This window comes from Haliotis rufescens, unplaced genomic scaffold, assembly GCF_023055435.1.
Source record: "Haliotis rufescens isolate VD_foot unplaced genomic scaffold, xgHalRufe1.0.p SCAF_3, whole genome shotgun sequence".
NCBI classification, from domain to species: Eukaryota; Metazoa; Mollusca; class Gastropoda; order Lepetellida; family Haliotidae; genus Haliotis; species Haliotis rufescens.
In genome coordinates, this window is record NW_025964001.1 from 35,998,589 (window position 1) to 36,023,314 (window position 24,726).

Sequence of the window (24,726 nt, forward strand, 5' to 3'; positions counted from 1 at the left end):
TTCCAAATATGAAGACAATCCAGTGTTTAGTTCTTGAGATATCGCGGCAACACTGTTTTCCAACTCCAAAAGCAGATATGCCTGCTGTGACCTTTAAAATGGGGTCAAGGTCACCAAAACTGACTGGTGTCTGCGGAGTCTGTATATACACCATAGTTCCAAATATGAAGACAATCCAGTGTTTAGTTCTTGAGATATCGCGGCAACACTGTTTTCCAACTCTAAAAGCAGATTTGTCTGCTGTGACCTTGAAAATGGGATCAAGGTCACCAAATCCGACTGGTGTCTGCGGAGTCTGTATATACACCATAGTTCCAAATATGAAGACAATCCAGTGTTTAGTTCTTGAGATATCGCGGCAACAAACAGGTGGGACGTACGGACGGACGTACGGACGGACGTACGGACGTACGGACGGTCGTGAATACTATATCCCCCGCTTCGCGCTCTCGCGCGGCGGGGGATAATAAACATGATAAATAAGGTTTGAGGTGTGTGATTTACCTTCTTATGAAGCAATTAATGTTTTCAAATTGAGACTGTTGAAAAGTTGCCAGGGCTAGTAGAAACGCTGATGGAGTTTCAAGAATCCTCATAGGGTTCTTGGACTTATAAAGATGATGAACAATTTCACATTGAGTTCATATGAAAAAGATTCCTTTTCCCTTCACAATGTGATTAATTATTTTACTCCTGCTATGAACTGATGTCCCTTGGGTACAAGTGTTTGTTGTAAGATCCACAATGAACCCTAACAGATAGGGCCGGGACGGGTAACTCGGGTGGGTCCTGAAAAGGCCCTGGGTACCCATAGGGCTATCCGGACCGGTGGTTAGTTATGTGATATATTGTTTAATGACAAAAACTAACTATAGCTCAGTGGTGACACTACAAGTTGCTAATGTTCACATTTCTTTCTGACGATGCACACATTCCTTTTGACTTGTTCATGTTTGAGTAAAGATAAAGCTTCAGTCAACTTCAGTGTAAGCATGATCTGATCGTTTGATACATGTATCTAAATAGTTTTGGCCAGGGCTGCGGTAAAACAATTCCCAATCAGACATTTTGTTCCCAACTCTTGAGACCTGCAGTGAGTAACCTCGTAGGGTCGGGCAATTGGGGTCAGGTACCCGGGTAGTAAATTTGGACTTGTCCCAGCACTATACTAACAGATATTACATTGAAACATACATGTCAGCCAGCAGCACTGTCAGAGTTGTCTCTCTTCTCCTTCATCGATTTTGTCAACTTGATCTGCTCCTGCAACATTTTCACGTTGTGGATCTTCCTTGTCTGTCGCTCCATGTCTCTCAGAACACCATAATGTAGCCTCTGTTAACAACACAACTAGGGGTGATATACGATACTTACAACTTGTTTAATGCCCCCCCACCCCAGCTATTTTTTAAAAATATCCTAGAATGAGTTGTAATTAGAGTTTCAAGTTCACTAATGAAAACAGCTACTATGTACATGTGTCTACAGCTAGCTTTTCCTTTTTGAACTTGCTCTGAAGTGCAGTTTGACATTAATGTGTGTATCGCATATCGTGATCTATGTATCATTTCACCCCTAAAAACTAAGATGTAGCCTCTGTCGTCACCACACACCATCATCATGTAGGCTGTTGACATATTTATTATCGTTTGGTTTAAAAGAGAATGAAAAAAACAACATTTGAAAAAAATTCATACATCAGTATTCAAAATGTAACATTCAAGTTGAAAGGTTCCTTGTGTCGAAAGTTGTGATCAGAATCAGATAGTAGTTGGTGTGTAAATTACTGGTCGAGGGGAAGTAACTCTTCTGTACCCAGATGCGTGATGTCTGAAATGTTTTTGTTTTTTTACAGTAACTTAAATCTAACCACCGAAGTGATTCAAGAGTTACCTCTCTATCTCGCTTCTGGCTGTAATGGACGTAGTAGATGATACTGCCAGTGAACGTGACTGACAAAGCTAGAACGACTTTGGACGTGGCGGACATTGCCCTGTGAAAACTGTTCTCCTGTACGCTGGCGAGTCTCTTTACACAACGATGGTCCTCTGCTCTAGATCGCACATCTAAATCTGTATATTGATATAGTAAATTTTCAAGATACGTTTTGGCCGCTTAAACAGCTGCCAAACGTTTAAATAAACATTATTGATAACATGATACTGTCACGACTTTCGTTCGCGAGCCATGCTTCCTCAACATTCCGTCATGGTCTAAGGGAGTTAACTCTAGTCTAAAACATTAAATTATCTCCCTTGTAATACGATACGCAGTGAATGTTTAATTTGCCTTAACTCGTGTGATTTATCTGTTGATTGTTATTTGAAACAAGGAAAATAAATTAGTTATTGTTCTCTTTACTAGTTAAATTGTAATTTATTTTGGAAACAAATATTAATGTTTATATTTGGTATATTAAATCATAGTGTCTCGGTAATAATACATTAAATTGAGAAAATAATTAATTTTAATTTTAAAAATCAACGAGATTCTATTCCCATGATTCTTCGTATAATGAGGGAAATCAGTGGCTTGATTGTCCCCTGTCATAGACTTTCATTTATCAGCTTACAAGATGTGTTATTTGAAGGTTTTAATATAAACTTGCTAGGGCAGTAAAGTTGCCAAGGTCAAGCTACTCTGTACACTAGATTTGTTTGAATAGAAAGCATTGTATCCAACTTGTCTGATCTGCTTCCTAATAGAATGGTTGACTGTAATTGATTAATTATATAATGATGGTCCTAGTGGTGTGTACAGTGTGTGTACAGCATGTGTTTTTCACTGGATTTGAAGACGACAGAAAAAACCCATTAAGGTAAAAAAAGTATTGTGTCAGTGTCAATGATGTTCTTGGAACACACCTTGGAAGAAGTATCTAAACTTTGTTTGTTTGTTGTTTAACACCGTAGATGTCAGTATTTCAGCTATATGATGGCGGTCTTTAAATGATCATGTCTGGACCAGACAATCCAGTGATTGACATCATGAGCATTGATCCCATCATTTGGGATAAGATGGCATGCATCAACCAAGTCAGTGAACCTGACCACCTGATCCCATTAGTCGCCTCTTCTGAAGTATCTGAAGGAGATGAGGAGAGTTGGTGCAATTAAAACAATTAACTAACTCATGAATACATATTTTCCCCAAATTAATTCCATTAATTTGTAAATATTAAGTGAGCTCCTCTTTTCCAATAAGTTGTATCTAGTCTTGTGTGCTCACAACTGTGACTGATATCCATCAAGGACAAAAAAGCCACATCCAGGTCATTGGTAAGAGTGAGTATGGTTTTATGCCACTTTTAGCAATATTCCAGCAATATCACAGCAGAGGACACCGTAAGTGGGCTTCACACATTGTACCCATGTGGGGAATCGAACCCGGGTCTTCGGTATGAGTGAATGCTTTCACCACTAGGCTACCCCACCGACCCTCATCGGTATGATGTGATTTTGATGTCGTAGGATGCATTTGAATATGGACAAATATCACTCCAGGTGTGTGCACTTGATATACAACATGGACCTGATGGTTGCCAGTGATGAAGGTGTACTGGCTTGACAATGGCTGAGATATACTTTATACTGAGTTATTTAAACGACAGGTTTCAACAGAGCAGTCCTATCTGTTAAACTAATTGTCTGACGTAAGAGAAGTGAAAGGAGGTTTAAATCATTGTTCAAGATTATTGCACATACCGGAATATTGTGACGTGCATCTGTGTATAGCATTCATGCACCAGTCTGGACTAATGCCGGTTATAGTGCTAACCCACTGAGATACAAAGCCTCAGTTTTAACAAGGATACTGGGACAGGGACGAGTCCAAATTTAGGACCTACCCTTCCCGAGTATCCAAGTTACCCGTCCCAACCCTAATGGATACCCCACTGACTCCGAGCCGATCAGTCCCTGTTTTATCCCCTTAATGCCAAGTGCTAGACAAAGTAACAAGTACTATCTTTTAATGTCTTTTGGTAAGACATGGCTGGCTGATTTTTGCTCTCCGCAGACAACTCAGTCCACCAGACCACAGAGGCAGTCTCATTCCACATGGTGCATGAGAGTTGTCATGGTCACAGCGCTAACATTGCTATGTTGAACCTTGTCTCCACAGTATGATATCATTCTTCACAGAAATGACTATAGGAAGAAAACAAGTAACTCAAAGTAAGTTCAAGCCAGTGTCTCTGCAATAAAGATTCGTGGATTCAAGGGTTGTGACATGAGATAAATCCAGAAATGTGTTGTTTTTTTTCATTTTTAAATTAATCTAGTTTCCTGCTAGAAAAGCTGCCATTGGTGAATCAGTCTTTCCTTGTTACGATTCTATACTGGGCAGCCATTGTGACCAGACAATCCCCACTTCAGCAGACTCCCATGACAAGCATCAGGAGCAGTTGTGAGGAAGTTGTTATATTTAGATGCTTGAATTATCTGTAAATTTCCGGAATAGCATGGATGGATGTCAAGCGTTATAGAAACATGTGGAATATTCTGTGATGTTCAAGTGACAGTGGACTGGTCTGGCACTGTGTTAAAAGTGCTGGAAGCTGGTTAGGCGCGTCCCTGTCTCATCTCACGTTTCATCTGACATTACAACGAGACAAGATTTTGTGTGAAGATCACTTTCCACCCTGGTGTTCAGCAGTGTTGCAGTGAGGTGATTATTCCTCTTCTCATTGTCATTTCCACTGCTCTCACATTTTATACGGGGTGGTTGGGTAGCCTAGTGGTTAAAGAGTTCGCTCGTCTCGCTGAAGACCCGGGTTCGATTCCCAACATGGGTTACAATGTGTGAAGCCCATTTCTGGTGTCCCCAGCCGTGATATTGCTGGGATATTGCTAACAGCGGCATTAAACCATACTCACTCACTCACTCACTCACTCACTCACTCACATTTTATACTGCCATTGATAATTGTACAACCACTCGACTGTGTCCTGCCATTGTAATTGCTGTGTAGTAATTTGTATTGATTTGCAAACCTAGTTAATTTTGTAATACAATTATTGATTGTATACCGTTTGTTGGTTGGTTGTTGGTTTCACACTAAATTCTTTCATGTAAAGATTTCTGGGTTAACATATTGTTTCAGTTTGGGAATCAACACGTAACAATAAACATAAGAAAATACAGATTGTCAAAGTAGACTTTAGGGCTCAGTACAGTATAGTATAATGACTACAAATTGGTTTAGAAGTTGGTCAGGAGTGCTTAATTCGGCGAATACAGTATGTAATTTCTGTTAGAAGTTTCAAGTCACTGAAATATTTTCAGGATAAATTTACAGATCTCTTTTCAAATAAGGTTTTTATTTTGCAGTTTTACAGACATAATATCAACTTGTAATGCATAACATGAAAATGTACAAAAAAAGCTCACATCATTTACAAGCATTTATCAAAATTTGTTTCCCATAATTAACTTTATGTCATAACAAGCAAAGTTTCACTTTCAAAGTGTCATAATAACTGTAACAATGCAGAATGTAAATGAGCTAAAACACATTTGGCGTAGCCTCTTGAAGAACAGATGCCTCATTTGACATTAGCTTAACAAGGATAGCAACATAAGATCCAATCTCATCAGATCTTAGTTCTCGCTACTGAGACCTTTCATCCAACCAATCAGACGCTTCGGGGTATTCCGAATGACAGTTTTGTTTGTTTGTTGTTTAACGCCACATCGAGCAATGTTCCAGCTATATGATGGCGGTCTGTAAATAATCGAGTCTGGAAAAGACAATATAGTGATTGTCATCATGAGCATCGATCCACACAAATGGGATACGATGACATGCATCAACCAAGTCAGTGAGTCTGACCACCAGATCCTGTTAGTCACCTCTTATGACAAGCATAGTCGCCTTTTACAGCAAGCATTGGTTGCGCTAAAGACCTATTCTAACCTAGATTTTCACAGGTCAACAACAGTTACGGGTTTTATGACTGAATCCATACAATCTAGGCCATTCAAGACTGTTCTGTTGTTCAGTTTAAAAAAATGTAATCAAGAATTTGTCAAAATATGTTTCGAAGCGTAGTCACCAGTTTGAATCTGGTGCCGTTGAGCACAAGAAAGCTGCCTTCTGTTTGGCTAATGTCACCTTCTTCTCAGTCATTCCATTGGTCGGTCAAAGTTCATGAAAGGTCGGTCTCGTGACCTGCAATGGAATGTCTTCAGTTCTTTGTTAAGCGGTAGCAAGAACTAAGATCTGATTTTAATGAGATTGCAGAAGATCGTACATGAAAAGCTGAATGATAAAAAACAATTGATTCACTGATATACGAAGCAAACATTTCAGCACTGAATGTTTCGTATACATCCCCCCCATCCAACCCTCAGATATGATCCTCATCGTGAGACAGATCGAGATTCTCCTCCATCCTCTGTCTCAACCTCTGCCTGCAGCTTCCGGAAATCATTGATAAAGTTATATTGCTGAAAAACAAAAACAGCAACTGTTATTAAAAGATAAATCCGACACACATTTTCAGATAACATAACTGTGGTGAGGTGAAATGGGGTTGAACATCACTTTGAAGATTATTGCGCTTATATAGCGACGTGTAGCATAACTGACTTGAGAACTAGGACACTTTGTTTAGCCACACAGTAACCTCCCCTTGACATCGCAAGGTGTCTTGTCAAAAGAGTGAAGTTTTATGCCGCTTTTAGCAATATTCCAGCAATATCACGGCAGGGACATCATCATGGGACATACCCATGTGGGGAATCGAACCCGGGTCCTTGGCTGTCGAGTGAACGCTTTAACCACTAGGCTACCCAACCGCCCTGTTAGTCAAAAGAACAATCAAGCTTAACAAAGTTTGCTAGCTTCTATTTTGATCCCTTTCCCCCTTAAAAAAGAAACAGTGAAAGATATTTGTCTGAAATAATCACTGTCACTTCCCCCCAAAGTAAACTTAAAACTCCAGCAAACACTCCCGACCAATATGTATTACCATGACGACCAGTCTAATGTCCAGTCAAAGACGAACAAATGACATAGTTGTTTGACTGGTAACGGGTCACAACAAGTGATCATGTCAAACTGAAGCTCTGTATTATCTTGTTCTGCCACTTACCTTCACAGACTGAATGGCTGCGGCTCCTCTCAACTGCCGAGCTTTATCGATGGCATCCTCCGGGGAAATACTCTCGTCCATCACCATCATCAGACACACAGCAACTGTAACCATGGTACATAAGCTTATGCTTAAGAGTGGACCCAACTCCCAACATGAGGTGCAGCGTGCGTGCGTGTGTGCGTGCGAGGGAGCACGCACTTGCTAGTCCAGACTATGGCCGATTTCATAGTTCTAGTCCACTGAGATACCATGCTAAGTTTTAACATGAATACCTCACTCAGACACAGTTTACCGACTCCTGAGCCGACCAGTCCATGTTTAGTTGGTTGGTTTGTTGTTTAACGCCGCACTCAGCTATATTCCAGCTATATGACGGCGATCTGTAAATAATTGAGTCTGGACCAGACAATCCAGTGATTGATATCATGAGCAACGATCCACGCAATTGGGATCTATGACATGCATCAACCAAGTCAGCAAGCCCGACCACCCGATCCCGTAAGTCGCCTTTTACGACAAGCATAGTCACCTTTTACGGCAAGCATGGGTTGCTGAAGACCTATTCTACCCCGGAATCTTCACGGGTCCCATGTTTAAGTCTGTTATACGGAGTGCCAAGCAGGGTAACAAGTACCACCCTTAACATGCTTTAACGTTGTTTGGTATGAAGCAGCCGGGGATCAAACCCCGGACCATCTGCTCTCCGGGCGTACGCTCTACCACTAGACAACAGAGGCAGTACTCCCAACATGAACACAGGATTCATACAACATAAGGCCAGGCCAATTTCATTTTTGTTTTTTTGTTTTCTTCAGTGATCATGGTAATGGACCATATAGAAAAAAAATATATATACACAGTACTCGAAACTGACCAACATTTGTCAGTGGTCTAATGGACCAGCACCAAAAAGAATCTAGTGGTCCTCTTGGATCTCTACTAGACACAATAATGCTTAGAGGTGAGACTTAATCTATCACTGATTTCAAAGTCGTACAAACATACATTACTTTGTTTGTTCCCAAAATAACACTAGACCACCGGACCACCATTTTTAAAAATTCACTGGCCCTTAAGAAAATATACTAGACTCAGACCAGCGGACCAGCGTTAGTGTCGAACACTGATATTACAACGTTGGCTGATCAACTTCCACACCACTCTGTAAGTAATCTTTCTTAGTGTCACATGCTAAGCACAAAAAATTGACACGATGATCCATATTTTCTTGTGAATATTACAAACTATGTTTAAAGAAAACACAGTAGTGTAGAAGGGGAAAAAATCTGCCTAGTAACTATCATCAATAACGTTTCAGTTTCAAGTATTTTCTTCACCACTTGATATCCGACAACAAACGTAAATTGTTGTGTATGGTTTTAATAAGAGCCCCTGTTACCAATTTTCGAAGCATACAGGGTGCTCATTACAGTGAATACAGTATTTTTTAAGCATACAGGGTGCTTATTAAGGAGCATACAGTATGTTCAAGACCTTTGGTTGGTTTTGTAGGAACTAACTGACTGATAAAATCTTTTTCAATGAAACATGAAAAAAAGACAATTGAAAATATGCCAGATTATTTTAGATGAAAATCGTTTCAAATAGGATCAATGTATCCATAATCATGACCTGGACCACATTCCACAATCAGTTTTATCACTATGACTGTCATAAGTGTATGTAAAAAAGATGTGACAAAACAACTCACCTAGACACGACCGCCCCAGTCCTCCGAAACAGCTGGGGAGAGAGGTAATTCCCTAGTTAACATACTGGCACTGGTACATACCTGACATGGCGTTCCCCTTATTACTAACAATACATAGTCAATATATCACGTGACTAACCATGAGTCCGGGTAGTCCTGTGGGTACCCGGGTCCTACTCAGTATCTACCCGACCCGAGTACCCAAGTTACCCATCCCAGCCCTATTAATTTCATTAGTTAACTAAACATAGAGACACGTTACTACTTAGGGATGCAGCTTAGGCTGAACACTTGCTAGCCAGAATGGTGATAACATATAACATGATATAAGGACACCCCTTATAGTAACAAGCCTGAAATTTAACTAGCCTTAAGGATACCTTCAACATTGAACAAACAACTGACTCTGGCTGGAGCCATTTTGCTTGGGCACGCCAGAAACCTATGATCGTGGGTTCGAATCCCGGTTCGGCCCGATTATGTTTCTAGGTCTGTCAGCACCATACCCGTGCTCGTGGGTTTCACCAAAGTGGTAAACGTCTGAGACCTGCATCTCTTTGGGCATTCCACCCACATTATCACGCCGTGATATAACTGGAATACTTTTAGAAGCTGGCGTGAAACCCAACTCACTCACTGGAGCCATTTTGCATCGCTACTACTGTGCTGCAAATGGGATGTATGCCTTCATTTGTTTTATTTAACGCCACATTCAGCAATATTCCAGCTTCATGACAAAGGCCAGTAAATAATCAAGTCTGGACTAGACAATCCAGTGATCGACATCATGAGCATCGATCCACGCAATTGGGATAGGACGACATGCATCATTATGAGTGATGGATGAACAAAGTAGACAGAAAACCTCTGAAACATTGATAATGGTCATGAATATTGCTGACTGGAGCGTAAATCAACACTAATTACAATTAGCAGACACCACTTAAATATCGGTAATTGAGATATGTACATGTAGGTCAAAACCGACTTCCAGAGTCATTGCTGCTAAACATGAAGAAACAGGGATATAAGATTCTCACTGAATCAGAGATTTTTTCTGGTTCATGATGTTGACCCTCAGTTCCTCCACCATCTTGAGGAGGCTGCTGCTTGGGGGCACCTGTCCGTCGGGGAACGGGTAGTGGTGGACGGTGATGTTGGACCCAGAGAAGTCGTGAAGAAGGTTGGGAACACGGTATTTGTTCAGCTCGCCTTTAGTACACAGCGTGAACACCTCTTTCACACCACTGTTCTGTAGACATTCTGTAGAGATGTGACATAGGGACAATTTCATTGCAGTGTAGATATCGCTTGATCTCACCAAAGTGATATTTCCTGTGGGAGCCAGTTTGGGATGATAAAACATGATACCACACATTCTCGATAATAAAGGGTATTTTGTCTCCATTCTGTTTAGACCATCTTCCCGGGGCAAAGGCGTTAACTGACTATTGAAGTCTAGTTTCCACCTTTGCCAAACTAGGCTGGAATTTCCAGGCTTGATTGAAGCGCCACCAGAGGCAATGATGAGTTATGCTCCTTCTATATCCCTCCAACAGATCAATCAGATTCCACCTCTCGCATCACATGCATTTGCTTCAAACAAGATATTCTCATCAATAATCAAGATCTATATTGTAATAAAACAGGTCTTACCTCGAGAAGTACATCAAATCACTTGAGCACCATGATTAAAAACATGAAAAGATTTGCAAAATATCTGTCGACGCCCATTTGGGGTACACATGCTTTGCAAATCCTGCAGTTAACTGATATCTGCACGTTGAAATCCACATTGTTTACAAACCTAATGTCCAGTTCGTCACACAAATTTTGATTGGACTATGCACAGACTTGTTAGGCCAGCCAAAATGTAACTCCGGAATTCCAGCCTAGTTGGGCAAGGGTGGAAACTGGACTTTATAGTCAGTTAAAGCCCTTGCTTCGGGAAGACGGTTTAGACAGAATAAACCACCATAGCATTGTTTTCGGCCCCATTCAAAATAGCTGACACTGAAAAAGCTGTCCACTAAAATTACACATCAAATCAGTCCAAGTCACTAATAACACATATGAAGATGACGTCACTTCCTGAACGAATATGTGTTGGAAATGGGTTCAGGTTATTTATCATAATAGAATGGAGATAAGATACACTGAATACTTCACAGTCTTGTATACACTATGATCTTCAAATACCCTTGACTAAATACGGCTGCTTTACATCAGTATAAAATTCCTCAAAATTTCAGTCAAACAACCGGACCGACAACTTTGCAAAGTTACCAGACCAGATAAAATGTTGCCAGTCCAGAATTTTCTAGACAAAAATATACAAGTAACAAAGGATAAACACAAGAATAGTACTGTTAATGTAAGTCCTCTGCAAATAATAAACAGTTAGATTGTCAACTTTTACTCACTGAATATTATATCTATCAAATTCCAAGTCTGATTCATCCATATCTCAAAACAATATAGAACACATGCCCATTTCTCGGGCGTCGCCATTTTGGAAACATTAACTACAGCTCCATAAACACAGTTGGCATCACACTTTTATGCACTGTTGTAAAAAATACAAGCCTAAAAGAAAACATTAACTGTGTGCATTCTGATCACGCATTTGGCCCATTGAAAATGAGGACATAAACTTGATATCAACATAGGAGAATATGACTCAATAATGTATTAGTTAATTCACCTCTTACCTTGAAATTAATAATGGCCCGACCATCAGGGGTGCAAATTTCAAAACTGACTGTCATCAAAATAGACCTTTGATCATTGTTGATGAGTTTTTTTAATATAGTAATATTTTATATCTTACTACATAAACTACATAAACAATAAGATCCTGAATGCTGAAATGATGACTGCAACTCACTCAAGTCATTGTTCAGATTTCTCCACGTGTCCTTGAAGCGACATCCTGAAATAATAAAAAGCACAATAAATCAATTTATGATTTTTTATACAAATTGTAAATTTTACAATTAAATTGTATATTTATATCCTTATCCTATGTCACACTATGCACTTCTTCCTTCGATCCTATGTGGAAACACTTGAACAAAGTTTCCAGCTTCTAAAAACAAATCATGCGAACACATCCCAGCATCACCATCCAAACAAATGGGTCATGCATTGTAATCCCCGGCATAGTGACCGACACCCGATCACGTGATTACCCCTGCCACATCATTCTATTTCTTAGAGCTAACAGGCCAGGGGAGCTGTGATGTGGAGATGGTCGGGAGGACGTGTGAGTCATATAAATATTTAATGTAAAATTTTCACATTTTTAAACTTATCCTATCTCACACTATGCATTTATCCCATGGTAGGACGGTGGGGCACAGATACCCTAGCCTGTATAGACTACAACCGCGAGATATACACAAGGAAGCTGGTGCTAAACAGTGAGATAAATATATAATCCATAACACTGCCTAGTGTAGTAACTACAGGAACTTGTGAGCCCGCAAATACACCATGACATGCGACATGATCCCTAAACGTTAATTGGATGTAACAGCATGAAATCAGGTATAAGAGGGTTACGTGTTTTCACGTATGACATCATTACATGAATGACTGACTTATAATCGACCCGGAAGGAGTCTGGACAGGATGCACATGCTATGCAAGGCCATGATAAGAGGCGACAGGGAGGCAATCCAGCGAAGGTGTAGGCCCGTAGGATGGTCAAACGCAGCCAAAAGGAGACTGTAGTATGGGTGACTCCCGTTGTGGCTGCCGTAGAAAGTGGGATGAAGAGTCTCTTCCAGGAGTGTCGAAGTGGTCTTGCAGACTCAAGGTAGATTCAGATAGTGCTCAAGATGGACGCCAGCAATGGTAAACAGCCGATCTGGTTGTCATGGAAGCCGATTCTTCACGATAAAATCCCAGCGAAGACCCAGAAAAACATTCCCATTCTGTTACCTCTCAAACTGGACCCTTTTAACATCAAGAACAGGGATTTCGCTAACTCGCCAGGCGATGTCTTCAAATAACAAGGATGACATTGAGATCCCAAGTTGGCAGTCGGAAATGGACAGAATGAGGGACTGTGAATCGGCAACCACATATATCTTTGATCCTGTTGTAGTAGCAATGATGGAGTTGATCTGACAAGAAAGGTAGCCAAAGTGGACCCTTCAAGCTTCTGTGTAGATTGTAAATGATGGAGGTAGTCAGCCTGCCTTGGCAGACTCGCCAACATCCTTGGATGCAGAGAACGACACAATGCAGTCAGAGAATCCTCACTGTCCTTGACAGCCTAGTCCCTGGTCACAAAAAGAACTTGATTTCCCACTCAGGGCTTCACGGAGATCACGCTGGGCAGGAACCAACTGTGGACGTAGCTCTTTTTTCTGCTGCTCCTCCAGATGCTGTCTCTGCAGGCGCAGACCGTCGATCCTCAGAGCACCGATCCTGCCATCGACTATTCTTGAAATGGTTGTTGAACCGGCACAGTTGGAATGTCATCTGTTCTGTAAAGCAACTGTCAGAAATGCCATCATCAGCCACTGGAGGTCATCGAATCCAGAGGTACTTTGCCCACTGCAACGGAGGTGATAGCTGACTTGGTTGCCTGCCTATGTTCTGAGTCCCTAGGTTTCGTGCACAGGTTAATTTCCCGTCTGTGGCAGTTGCGTAGATAAATGTTGAAGGATTCTTCCATAAGATGGGCACACAGGGAACATCGCTTGTCAGTACTGCAATGGCCACGACAGTCACAGCATAAGTAAGTGGAGAAGGTAAGTCTACACTCATGACAGGCCAGGTGATTTTTATGTTCCGGACTCATCTTCTCACAGACCTTAACATAAAGTCAATAAAATGTTGGAGGGAATTCCAACCCCCCCCCCCAAAAAAAACCAAAACACATAATGTACTCTATGAACTCTCAGTGCACGTCTCCACAGTGTGTGCTCAATAAACCAGTCTTTGACATCTGAGTCAAGAAGCCCGGAGTAGTCATTTGATAACTTTTTAACCAGATATATTAATCTTAATCATGTTAGCTTTTATTAGCTGAGCTACTAGACCAAATGTTGACAAATGTTTTCTTGATAATTTCTCATGTTTCTGAGAAACTTCAACGCAAACCACTAAACATGACACAATGATGCATTCCATCAGCATATTTCCCCAGCAAAGAAACAGACATTGACGCACTTACCAGGAAGCCCCGAGATTCCTAGTTTTTCATCAGCTCCTGTAAAACTCAGATCCAACCTGGAAAGAAATTTCAACATCTGCAACCATGGATACACGTGGATATTAATAATAACTGATGTATAAATATATGAAAATATGCTTCTTAAAATGAACATTACACTATAAGTATACACCACAGTATAAATATATATGCATAGCTGCATACAACAAAACTAGCAATAGCTAAACATTTTTTTTTTTTAAATCAGAACATAAATATGGAATTGGATGATCTTATTCTTAACTTATTTTGAGTAGTATATATAAATATATATAGGTTATTAATATGAGTGCTTGGACGAGTCCAAATTTACTACCCGGGTACCCAACCCCCTATTGCCCGACCCTACCCGGGTACCCGCTGTAGGTCTCAAAAGATAGGTACAAAATGTCTGATTGGGAATAGTTTGTCCGTAGCCCTGGCAAAACGTATAAAAAAAAATTAGATACGAGTAAAAACGATCTGGTCATGTATATACTGAAGTTGACTGAAGTTTTATCTTTACTTAAATGTATAAAGTCAGTGTAACCATAGAGTGTTAAATAATTTTTGTCATTAAACAAATATGTCACGTGACTAACCTAGTGTCAGGGTAGTCCTGTGGGTACGCGGGTCCTACTCAGTACCCACCCGAGTTACCGGTCCCAACCCTTATTAATATCATTATATTGGTGTAGATTGCTGGAAAAGATTAGTTGTTCTTGGTTTTGATTAGATCATGGTTCAGACTTCTTATAGTATTGTATAGGAGGACTCGATTGAAGACTCAAAATTCCTACTTGGTGTAAAAACCCAAAAGAACTCCTGAATGTTTGAAACAGAAAAGTTCATGTGCAGAGAAATCACTGTTTTATTATTGATGGGTCATATATTACTTTATGAGAACAAAACTAGTCAATTCAGAGCAACAACAGTCCAAAGGCGTTCTCCAAACTGGCAAGAGAGGAGCACTCCATTTTCCATTCCACCATATGACCATACAGACATTAGAAAACACATATAGACATACAATTTGTTTGTTGTTTAATGCCACACTCAGCAATATTCCAGCTATATCATGTATATGATGGCGGTCATAGACATACAAATACTCAGAACTATTAATTGAGCCTGTTGTTTCCCCATAGCTTACTCTGAGACTCTCAAATATCATCATGATCATGGGTCGTTTCAGCCATTGCTCACATCACTAGCCACCTTTATCCTAACTATAAAACAGCGATGAGTCATTTACCATGATATTTGAAAGGGTGAAAGATCAACTTCTCCAGACTCTTCATCAGTGTCAAAGTCAGTCATGTTGCTGTACGTAAGGTATTCTGAAAAACAAACATTTGTGAGTTTGCTTGATGAATCCTTTTAAAAAAAACGTTTTATCTCTATTTCTATGTTGTTTTCATACATTTAAAAAATAATTAGTTCTACAAAATGTCATATTATGGAACAATTTTATCATGTTTATACACAAACATTAACTGTCACATAACCATGTAAAAGGTTTAGTTTACAATTCATCAAAATTATAAATAAAATTCACAACCACTTAAATCCCAAGTAAATATGTTTTGACAGAATACTGTATTACTCTAGAATAAAAGTTTAAAAAACCGACTAAACCCCCAGTAACGTATTTCTGATTTTATACAAATGCAAGAGGTGAATATCCAAAAAATATCAACAAGAAATGAATCATACAACTGACGTTAATACAAAAAATAATGATATGTACATCTTTTCTCCTCGTCCGTCACATGCTGATTAGTGAGATCATGAAAATGACAAAACAAACCAAATAGCCTACATGATCGAAATCCGAACAATGACAGAAACAGGTGCCCTTGATTGAATGATTATGAACATACAGAACAATGACAGAAACAATTAGATTAATGCACAAGTCATTCTATTATTGGAAGTAACTATTATCCGCCAATCGTTGCAAATCGGTACTAATGGCACCGAAAAGGAAAATAAACACAAATTATTTACTTGTCTAGACTCGGCTGTAACCGGAAGCAGTCCGAATTCGATTCTCCCGCTCAATAAAGTTGATTGGTTTAGAATGTTTTCCTCGTTTTTTTAATGAAGTAATTTACTATTGTAGTGCTTAGGTAGTTGTGTGAAGCGAGATATAAAAAAATATTTAAGGCTACAGATTTATAAAACACTTTTTTTTATCTATACCCATAATGCACTTCTCTTGGAAACTTCCAAAATGGAGTCTGAACGATGTAAACAAACTTGATTTCAACCGAATATATTTTTAAAAAGCGAATATAGGACAGATGTCACAGCGACAGTCTGATATAGATATTCCATAATGTAAAACATATGTATATTTAGTTATTGCCGGCGTAAAAATTAATAATTTTGAAAGATTTTAAGAGACACGAATACGAAAACTTGTTGTGATGTGGTGTTGTAAGCCGATATGTCAGTTGTCACGTAAGTTGACATGTAAGTATCATATATCATAGACAATATCACGTTGTCATAGTGGTGTGTAATAATCATCATGTATATGTCTCGACCACAGGAACTCGATATTGCTCAATGTAAAAAGTATACGCCCCCTATACTACATAAAATTTAATGTAGTATAGGGGGCGTATATTTTTACATAGAGCAATATTTAGTTCCTGTGGTCTCGACTCCCTTTACTGCAGATCCAATCAATCGTTGATCTCTAGCTAGCTAGTGCATGACAGTTATGAGGTCTGACAAAATAGTAGAAAGGACAATGCAGGATAAGAATCACTTTGGGCCCACTGGAACTGTAAAATTTGAAAATAGTTATTAGCATGAACATTATTTGACATTTTCTAATGGATAATTTTTCTTTCTTACATTCACAAATTTTTCACTTCTGACATTATCAAGTTATAGGAGACGTATATGGCTAAAATGAATGAAAAAGTCCTATTTCTTAAAATTACAGAGGGAATCTAACAATGAACAATTCCATGACTCAAGATGATTTTTTACTTTATATATGTGTACTTTCTCTATCAACATCTCCCGGAAAAGGCTCTAAATTGGGTCAAAGACTTGCTGATGTTCAAATATTTATACCCAAGGAAAAAAACACTACCTGAAAAAACTTTTTAACACATTGTAGTCTTACGTTCACATATAATGTTATCATAATGACAAATATTTGTCAAGAAGAGACATATAAAATACTTCACCTGAAACAGTATCATTATATATATACTGTATACTGTTATATGTCAATATTATCATTACATGAACAAGGGAGATTGTTCTATGGATATACAACCCCTTTATCCTTATGTATTTAACCCTCCACTTTCACATTTCTGTACATCACTTGCTTGTATCTACATCATTTGTACATGGAAACGTCACACTCATTGTAATAAAGAAGTTTATGTCCATGGAACTATCTCCCTCGTTCATCATACCAACTTCTAAATGCCACTGAAAGAAGATATCATTACAAGTACAAACCTCCGAACTCAAGTCACGGTTGAAAAGAAATGTGATACATCCAAGATAATCTCTTTTGTCATGGAATAGTGAAATTGATAACAAACTCAAGTATAGGTCTACTATAGTAGCTTTCTTGAGAAATCTCATCTGACTTAAATTGTTGTCATGATATTTGAAAGAAAGTATATCTTGATCATCTTATCTAATAGTCATGAAATATTACATGACAGAGTAAACAACACAATGATGACAGGATTTTGGAAGCCTTTGTGAATAGCTTTGTTGGAAAGTTGTGTGTCACTGCCTTGAGACTTATGATTTGAAGTCAACATTCAAGAGATGCAATTATTTTCTTAAATACATAAGATGGGTGTAAGTAACTTTGAACCAACGACTTTTCATTAACAAAACAGTGCTGTGTGTAATGTGTTTTAATCTTACACATGGCTTAAATATATATCATATTTTTTCCCCAGAAATTAAAAATGCCTTCCACCATTGCTCCAATCGAGCTGACAAGGAACAATTCCATCCGCCCTGCCAGTGGACTGCGATATGGAAACTTTGAAGGGGTGACGCATCTTCCTCCACTAAACACTGGTGGGAGATACAGTGACTTCACCTCACTTAACAACCAGCAGATATACAAGACAGTGTGTGAGTGGTTTGAAGCATGGAGGCCCTGGCAGCAAAGAATCTCACTCTGTGGCATTGCAAACAGGTAAATAATAAGGAGTTTAACATGTTTTCAATGTTGAGATAGGTCAATTAAATTGGGAAAATTACATGCAGCTAAGATCGCCTTGCTGATCGGGGCTATGAGTAGAGAATGTTTTTATTTCTTTGTTTACAGATCTGTTGACCTAAAATATGAAAGTAGAAAAAAAAATAAAAAAATTCAGAACTTTTTAATAATCGGCAGTAAGAGAAAAAATAACATTAAAGAAAAAAATACACTGATTATGAGCGTAAGCAAAACAGGAAAGTTGAAGCTGTAAATACTCAACCGGCAAATGGTAGGAATGGTCGGAGCCTCCTACTAGTTTTGAATGCTACACATGATGTTTGGGAGTGGGAAGTAACTCTGTTTATAGTTCATGTGTGGCATGCTCTGGAAAAATGGTAGCAAGTTCATGTTGATGGTCCAAGATGGGATAATTTTTAAACTTATTCCATCTCACACAATGCATTGCTTTCTTGTCTTTTGATCCTTGTGTGGAAACATGCTAAAACAAAGTTTCCAGCTTCTGAAAACATTTCACCCGAACACATCCCAGCATGAACATGGTCACAACCCAAACAAATGGGTCACGCACTGTAACCGACTTATTTACATGCATTAAAATATCACGAACATCAACTTGCTAATGCACTGGTCATGTCACGCATTCTACAGGGAAGTGGCTGCATGTACACTGTTATCTCTTATATGCAGAAATATGATTGCAAGATCAAGACGTGATGTGATATTGTCCCATCAGCATATGACTTGACGATTGATTGAGGTGTACTCTCATTACACTGTGTGGGTGTGTTGATGACCAGAGTTTCCACGTCAACAACTTACAGTTCAAGCGGTAATGTAAGTGATGACACATCAGGCTAAGTTCCTACAAGCATCCTGACGGATGGTTCAATCGGACAATGAATCAGTTGTGTGGTCCATCAACAAGATGGGTTCGAAATTATCCTTATTGCTGCTCTGAATGACATTCCATATTTTGAATTGGTAGACTTGCCTCACTGTCAAGTTCAAGCCAGGCACATTAAGATTTAATAATAATCGAAAACACACCATCATGACCGGAGCAACTATCCCAGATAAGATCTACTATTTTAGCCACATTCAACTGCAGTGTTCGGATCCATCTCCTGTTGTCACTACACCAGCATCTCCAGTGGTGGCTGCAGAGATTGAATGCCTATGAAGGAGTCTGTATGAAGCCGTTCATCCCAACCCATCACTTAAGGGTCGATGCCTCAACTGTGGGCTGGGGAACTCACCTCTTAGAATCTTTCAAGTGACAAAGCGCTGGTCTGATGACAAATAGAAGTTCCACTTCAACCACGTGGATTTCAAGGCAATCATCCTGGTAGTATCCCATTGGGCAGAGATCCTTTATGAGACACAGTTCATGATCCAGTCAGACAATCTATCAATAGTCTGGTTCATTAACAAGATAGGCTCCATCATGTCAGCATCCCTCCTGTCGAGTTGATGGCACTGGAGTTCTTCCGGCTGGTCAACTCCCTGTGCCTTCAAGTTCGGGTAAGGCACACCCCAGGGATCCACAACATCATCGCAGACTCCCTGTCCCGAACCAGACCAACCATCTCCGACAGAATGGCGTCTCCATCCGGATTCCAGGGATTTGCTGCCTCCAATTAAGCCCAAACATTGACCTCTTCACAACACGGTTTAATGCTGAGCTCCCTAGGCTCCTCTCATCCAACCCGGATTAACAGACCTAGGACCACAAAGCACTGGTCAGCTCATGGGAGAATCTCAAACCTATGCCTTACCCCCGACAATCCTTCTACCTCAGGTACTTCAAACGGCAGCAACAACCAACCCCCTGCAACTACTTTTGGCCGTACCATATTGGCCAGCTCAAAGTTGGTTCACACTAATTGTAAACATCACAGAAGGAAGATACCATCCTCTTCCACTCCTCCAGCCCCACTCCCATCTGCTGCACCCATCGCTGGACACCCTCCATCTCAGCCTTGTCCAAACAGAAGTGGAAGGCCTTCGAAGGTTACTGTCATGTACGTGGTATCATTACACCGACCACTACTTCTCCCCAACAAGTTGCCAGATATTTACAGCACTTGAGGTCTACACAGAAGCTCAAAGGTTCCACTCTGGCTACATATCTTGCTGATACCAACTTGGTAATTGCCACTACTACCCGCTGAAAGATCTCCACGATTGCAGAACAACAAGCTCTCATTCGATCCTACAGGTGTTCTGACCAATCGTCTCGGTTTTGTCCTCCAACTTGGGACCTCAGTGTCATCCTACGATATCTGGTTTCAGAGGACTATGAACGCTTGGAAGTGAATAGCATTGAGTATGTCACCGTGAAGATGGTTTTTCTTCCAGGCCTAGCAACAGCTGCTTCAGTTAGCAAAATACATGCTCTTGATGTAACCAGACTCCAGTTTAAGAGGCTGCGCCATGGGAAGGTCTACCTGGCATTTCATTGCAAAGAATCAACTTCTAGGCCAACCAGATCGGCTGTTCACCATCCCCTCTTTGGAATCCATCTTAAACCCAGGAGATCATGAAGATATCTCCTTATGTCTGGTGAGAGCTCTCCACATTTACCTCAAGGCCTCTGAGATGCTACAACGCTCCCAGAAGAAACTCTTCATCCCTCTATCCACGGTGACCACCAAAGAAATTCACCCATACCACAGCCTCCTTCTGTCTCTGTTCGGTGTTACTTCATGACTATATCTTCGCTGTATTGCCTCTTCCTATGACATCCAATCCACACGAGAGAGGAGCTCTCGCCTCCATGATGGCCCTGCACAGCAACTGCATGTTATCCACCATTATGGAAGGGTGTTTCTGGAAGTCTGACACAGTCTTCACTTCCCACTATCTATGTCTCAGTCACCGATGCACATGGCCTTCACCAGTTTGGTCCTTTGGACCTTTTGTCCTGACACAACAGTTGATGGCAGCTCATCAGCGCTGGTAACAATGCTGTGTACCCTCTTCAGCAGCTCAGTACACCATATTGTGTATATACTGTATAAACACTGGAATGTCACCTCTTTGTATGTCATTATTACAACTCGGATTCCCAGAATGAGAAGGGAGAAGCTACTCATCTGCAGAAACTCCGGTCATCGGCCATTTCGGTGGTGTCCTAAACCCTTACCTGCTCACCCCTGCCTTGTGCATGTGATGTCTTTGTATTGGTTTGAAGATCCTCTTATGGATGTTGTTGATCATTCCTCTTCTCCTAGCATGCTTCAATTCCGCATGCGTGATTGACAGCTTTGATGAAGCATTAAAAGAGATGCCAAGCTGGCTCACCCTATTGTCCATAGGAGATAACAGGGTGGTCTGTCTGGATACCACTTCCCGATTGGTTATAAGTCGCAGCTGAATAGATCCCTGTTCAAAGCTATGTGGTCCTTCGTGTAACGATGTCCTACGTGAAAACATGTAGCACATGTTATACCTAATTTCATGATGTTATGTCTGACTAGCGTAAAGGGGTCATATCGCATGTCATGGTGTGTTTACCTGTTCACAAGTTCTTGTCTTTCTGACACTAGGCAGTGCTATATTGTTTGTATCCCTGTTTAGCACCAGCTTTCTTGTGTATGTCTCACAGTTGTAGTCTATACAGGCTAGGGTATCTGTGCCCCACCGTCCAACCGTGGGATAAATGCATTGTGTGGGATAGGATAAGTTTAATAATTTGTAGATTTATATTAAATTGTATATTTATATATACTTATCCTATCTCACATGCCATATGCCCTCCCAGCCATCCCCACATCACAGCTCCTCTACCCTGTCAGAGAAAGAGATTGATGTGGCAGGGGTAGGTCAGGTGATCATGTTGAGTAATGTCACAATGCACAGAATTACATTGCGTGTCCCATTTGTTTGGGTGGTGACCATGGTGATTCTGGGATGTGTTCAGGCAAAACATTTTTAGAAGCTGGAAACTTTGTTTTAGCATGTTTTCACACTAAGATCAAAAGAAGAATGAAGAAATGCAAAGTGTGAGTTTGGATAAGTATATAAATATACAATTTAATGTAAAATTGCAATTTTTTTCCTTACCAAAATACTAAAATGTATGATAAAATCTGTGATAAACCAAAAAATAAAAACATTCTGGCCTAAGGTGTGTTCAATACAGCGATATTTTGATATGAATATCATTTTATCATTAAACACAGATTGGAGTACAGGTCTTAACAGGGGTAGAATTTAACATTTGTAGTCCACAAGTCCTTACAATGATAACATATAGTAAGACCCTTAAAAATGGCGACCCATGAAGATCCGGGGTAGAATAGGTCTTCAGACACCCATGCTTGCCGTAAAAGGCGACTATGCTTGTCGTAAAAGGCGACTAACGGGATCAGGTGGTCAGGCTCGCTGACTTGGTTGATGCATGTCTTCGATCCCAATTGCGTGGATCGATGCTCATGATATCAATCACTGGATTGTCTGATCCAGACATGATTATTTACAGACTGCCGTCATATAGCTGGAATATTGCTGAGTGAGGCGTTAAACAACAAACAAACAAACTTAAAAATGGCAAATTTCTACTAGTCCTTATGATACCTTAACTATTGGGCAGGTTGGCAAGGACTAGTGCCAATTTCTAACTCTGGTCTTAATGACTTTCATGTGTTCTCTTACCTGTGCAGGTGCTCTGCTCATCAGCTAGACATCTTGGCAACCACGTTGGAACCAGTGCGTCATCGTGATTATGTCACTGCATCACGTCAGCGATATCCGTCAGCTTCCTTCAGAAGAGTCCAGGAAGTCCACAGGATACATCTTGACTCCTTACAAAACAGAAAGTCTCAGAAGAAGAAGAAATCCAAATCACCAGGTCGTGATCAAAATGTCAAAAGTAAAGCTGAAACAGTTGAAAACCCCAAGACCCCAGCATCAAGTCAGAGTGATCGTAAGATTAGGAGAGTTAGTAGAGCAAATTCTAAGTTATCAACCGTTTCGGTGACATTTGCAGATGATGTTAAACCTGACAAAGAAGAAATCCCCCCCCAAACACCTGTTCAAGTTTTAGACTCTTTTGCTGATGAGCTAGCAAAGGGAATATTACAATCATCTTTTCAGGATGTGGCAATGATTGAAAAAATCGAAAAAAATGAATTATCAAAATCAAAAGTGCAAGACGGATCTGTAAACAGTGCAGGGGAGAATGGTGATAGTGAGTTGAAGACTGAGGGTGGAACTGTGGAAGAAGACGAAGATGAAGGTGAGGAGGAGAAGCGCCTGGAGGTTGAGAGTATGGATTCGGATGTGGAGAACACTGAGGTGTATAGACAAGAGGACAGTGATCCACAGGAGGGCAACGCTCCAGCAACACCCAGTACGGAAGGGGGGCAGAGTCTCAAGGTTGATCAGAAGTTCCTCCTGAAGAAGTATGGCAGAAGGAAAGGACGTACAAAGTTCCTAGGGGGCAGCATTCAGCTGAAGACGGGGTCCCGGAGGAGCAGTGCTAGCGTCAGGACAACCTCCAGCAGGTTCAGGAGTAGTGCATTCGGATCCTCCGCAGTCAGCACTCTCGAATTCTTCTCTCCCAGGCGTGTGCTAGGTATGTACATAGTTAGCAAGGATGAGTATTGCTTGTTGAAGTTGTGTTGTGATGTATCAATACATATCCAGTGTTCAAAATCAATGTGGGTCCTGGGAACCTTTAGGTTTGCTCCTGTAGGGACTGTCTAACTCTTCTGGACTGCCTCCGTGGTCTAATCTATGAAGCGTCAGGCCGGAGAGCATAAGGTCCATGGTTCGATCTCCATCCACATACCGAAAAAAAGGTGTTAAACAAAATATTTTTGTACAGTCCACACACATGGCGATTTTTATTGAAGTAAGTTGATGTCAAACATCTTTCTTTATGACGTCACAGCACAATTGTATCCTAGCATCCATAAGGTCCCTTTTCTCCTGGTGGTCTCTAGTTAGTAGTCCCTTGAACCGTGTGCATTCATGTTCTGACAAGATAGTATCAGTTTATATTCAACTATGACCCAGTGGCGTAGAAGTAATGTCAGTGGTTGGAGATTAGACAATGCAGAGGATTGTATAACAGGCTGAAGAGGTAACACTTTCTCTTGACTTTCATTTTATTTAAATCTGGAAATGTAGGAAATCAAATACGTAAATCATCTTAAAATGGTACCAGTAAATGTATAAATGTACAAGTAAGTGAGTAAGTTGGGTTTGATGCCACCAGTTATATCATGGCATGGTTGTTCGCTCGTCACACCGAAGACCCGGGTTCGAACCCCGACATGGGTACAATGGGTGAAGCTCATTTCTGGCGTCCCCTGCTGTGAAATTGCTGGAATATTACTAAAGGTGGCGTAAGACCATACTCACTCACTTACTCATGGCATGTCAGCTTACTGTTGGAGGAAAGCCTGAAGTAATGCAGGTCTCAGACGTTTACCACTTTGGTGAACTCATGATCATAGGTTTCTGGCGTTACATGCATTTC

At 40.3% G+C, this 24,726-nt stretch overlaps 2 protein-coding genes across 3 annotated transcripts in view; one reads left to right on the plus strand and one right to left on the minus strand.

The window, feature by feature from the left end:
- Window positions 1-5,300: 5,300 nt before the first annotated feature.
- On the minus strand, window positions 5,301-23,010 carry LOC124119136 (cyclin-dependent kinase inhibitor 3-like). Of its 2 annotated transcripts, none has more exons than XM_048402904.1 (8): window positions 22,896-23,010; window positions 15,273-15,357; window positions 14,000-14,055; window positions 11,699-11,743; window positions 9,852-10,074; window positions 8,812-8,843; window positions 7,098-7,201; window positions 5,301-6,450 (listed from the first exon to the last, which is right to left on the minus strand). In XM_048402904.1, the coding sequence occupies exons 2-8, from the start codon at window positions 15,335-15,337 to the stop codon at window positions 6,364-6,366; spliced, it is 612 nt and encodes a 203-aa protein (XP_048258861.1). In that variant the 5' UTR covers window positions 15,338-15,357; window positions 22,896-23,010; the 3' UTR covers window positions 5,301-6,363. The 2 variants fall into 2 exon arrangements, with proteins under 2 accessions (XP_048258861.1, XP_046337509.1); XM_046481553.2 differs by lacking the exon at window positions 22,896-23,010 and adding an exon at window positions 16,028-16,091.
- Window positions 16,246-24,726, plus strand: part of LOC124119128 (F-box/WD repeat-containing protein 7-like) — a 133,175-nt gene continuing 124,694 nt past the window's right edge. Inside the window, exons 1-3 of the mRNA XM_046481542.2 lie at window positions 16,246-16,495; window positions 17,968-18,212; window positions 22,904-23,817. Of these exons, the coding sequence (XP_046337498.2) occupies window positions 17,977-18,212; window positions 22,904-23,817 (1,150 nt within the window). The 5' untranslated portion in view covers window positions 16,246-16,495; window positions 17,968-17,976. The remainder of the gene's footprint in view (window positions 16,496-17,967; window positions 18,213-22,903; window positions 23,818-24,726) is intronic.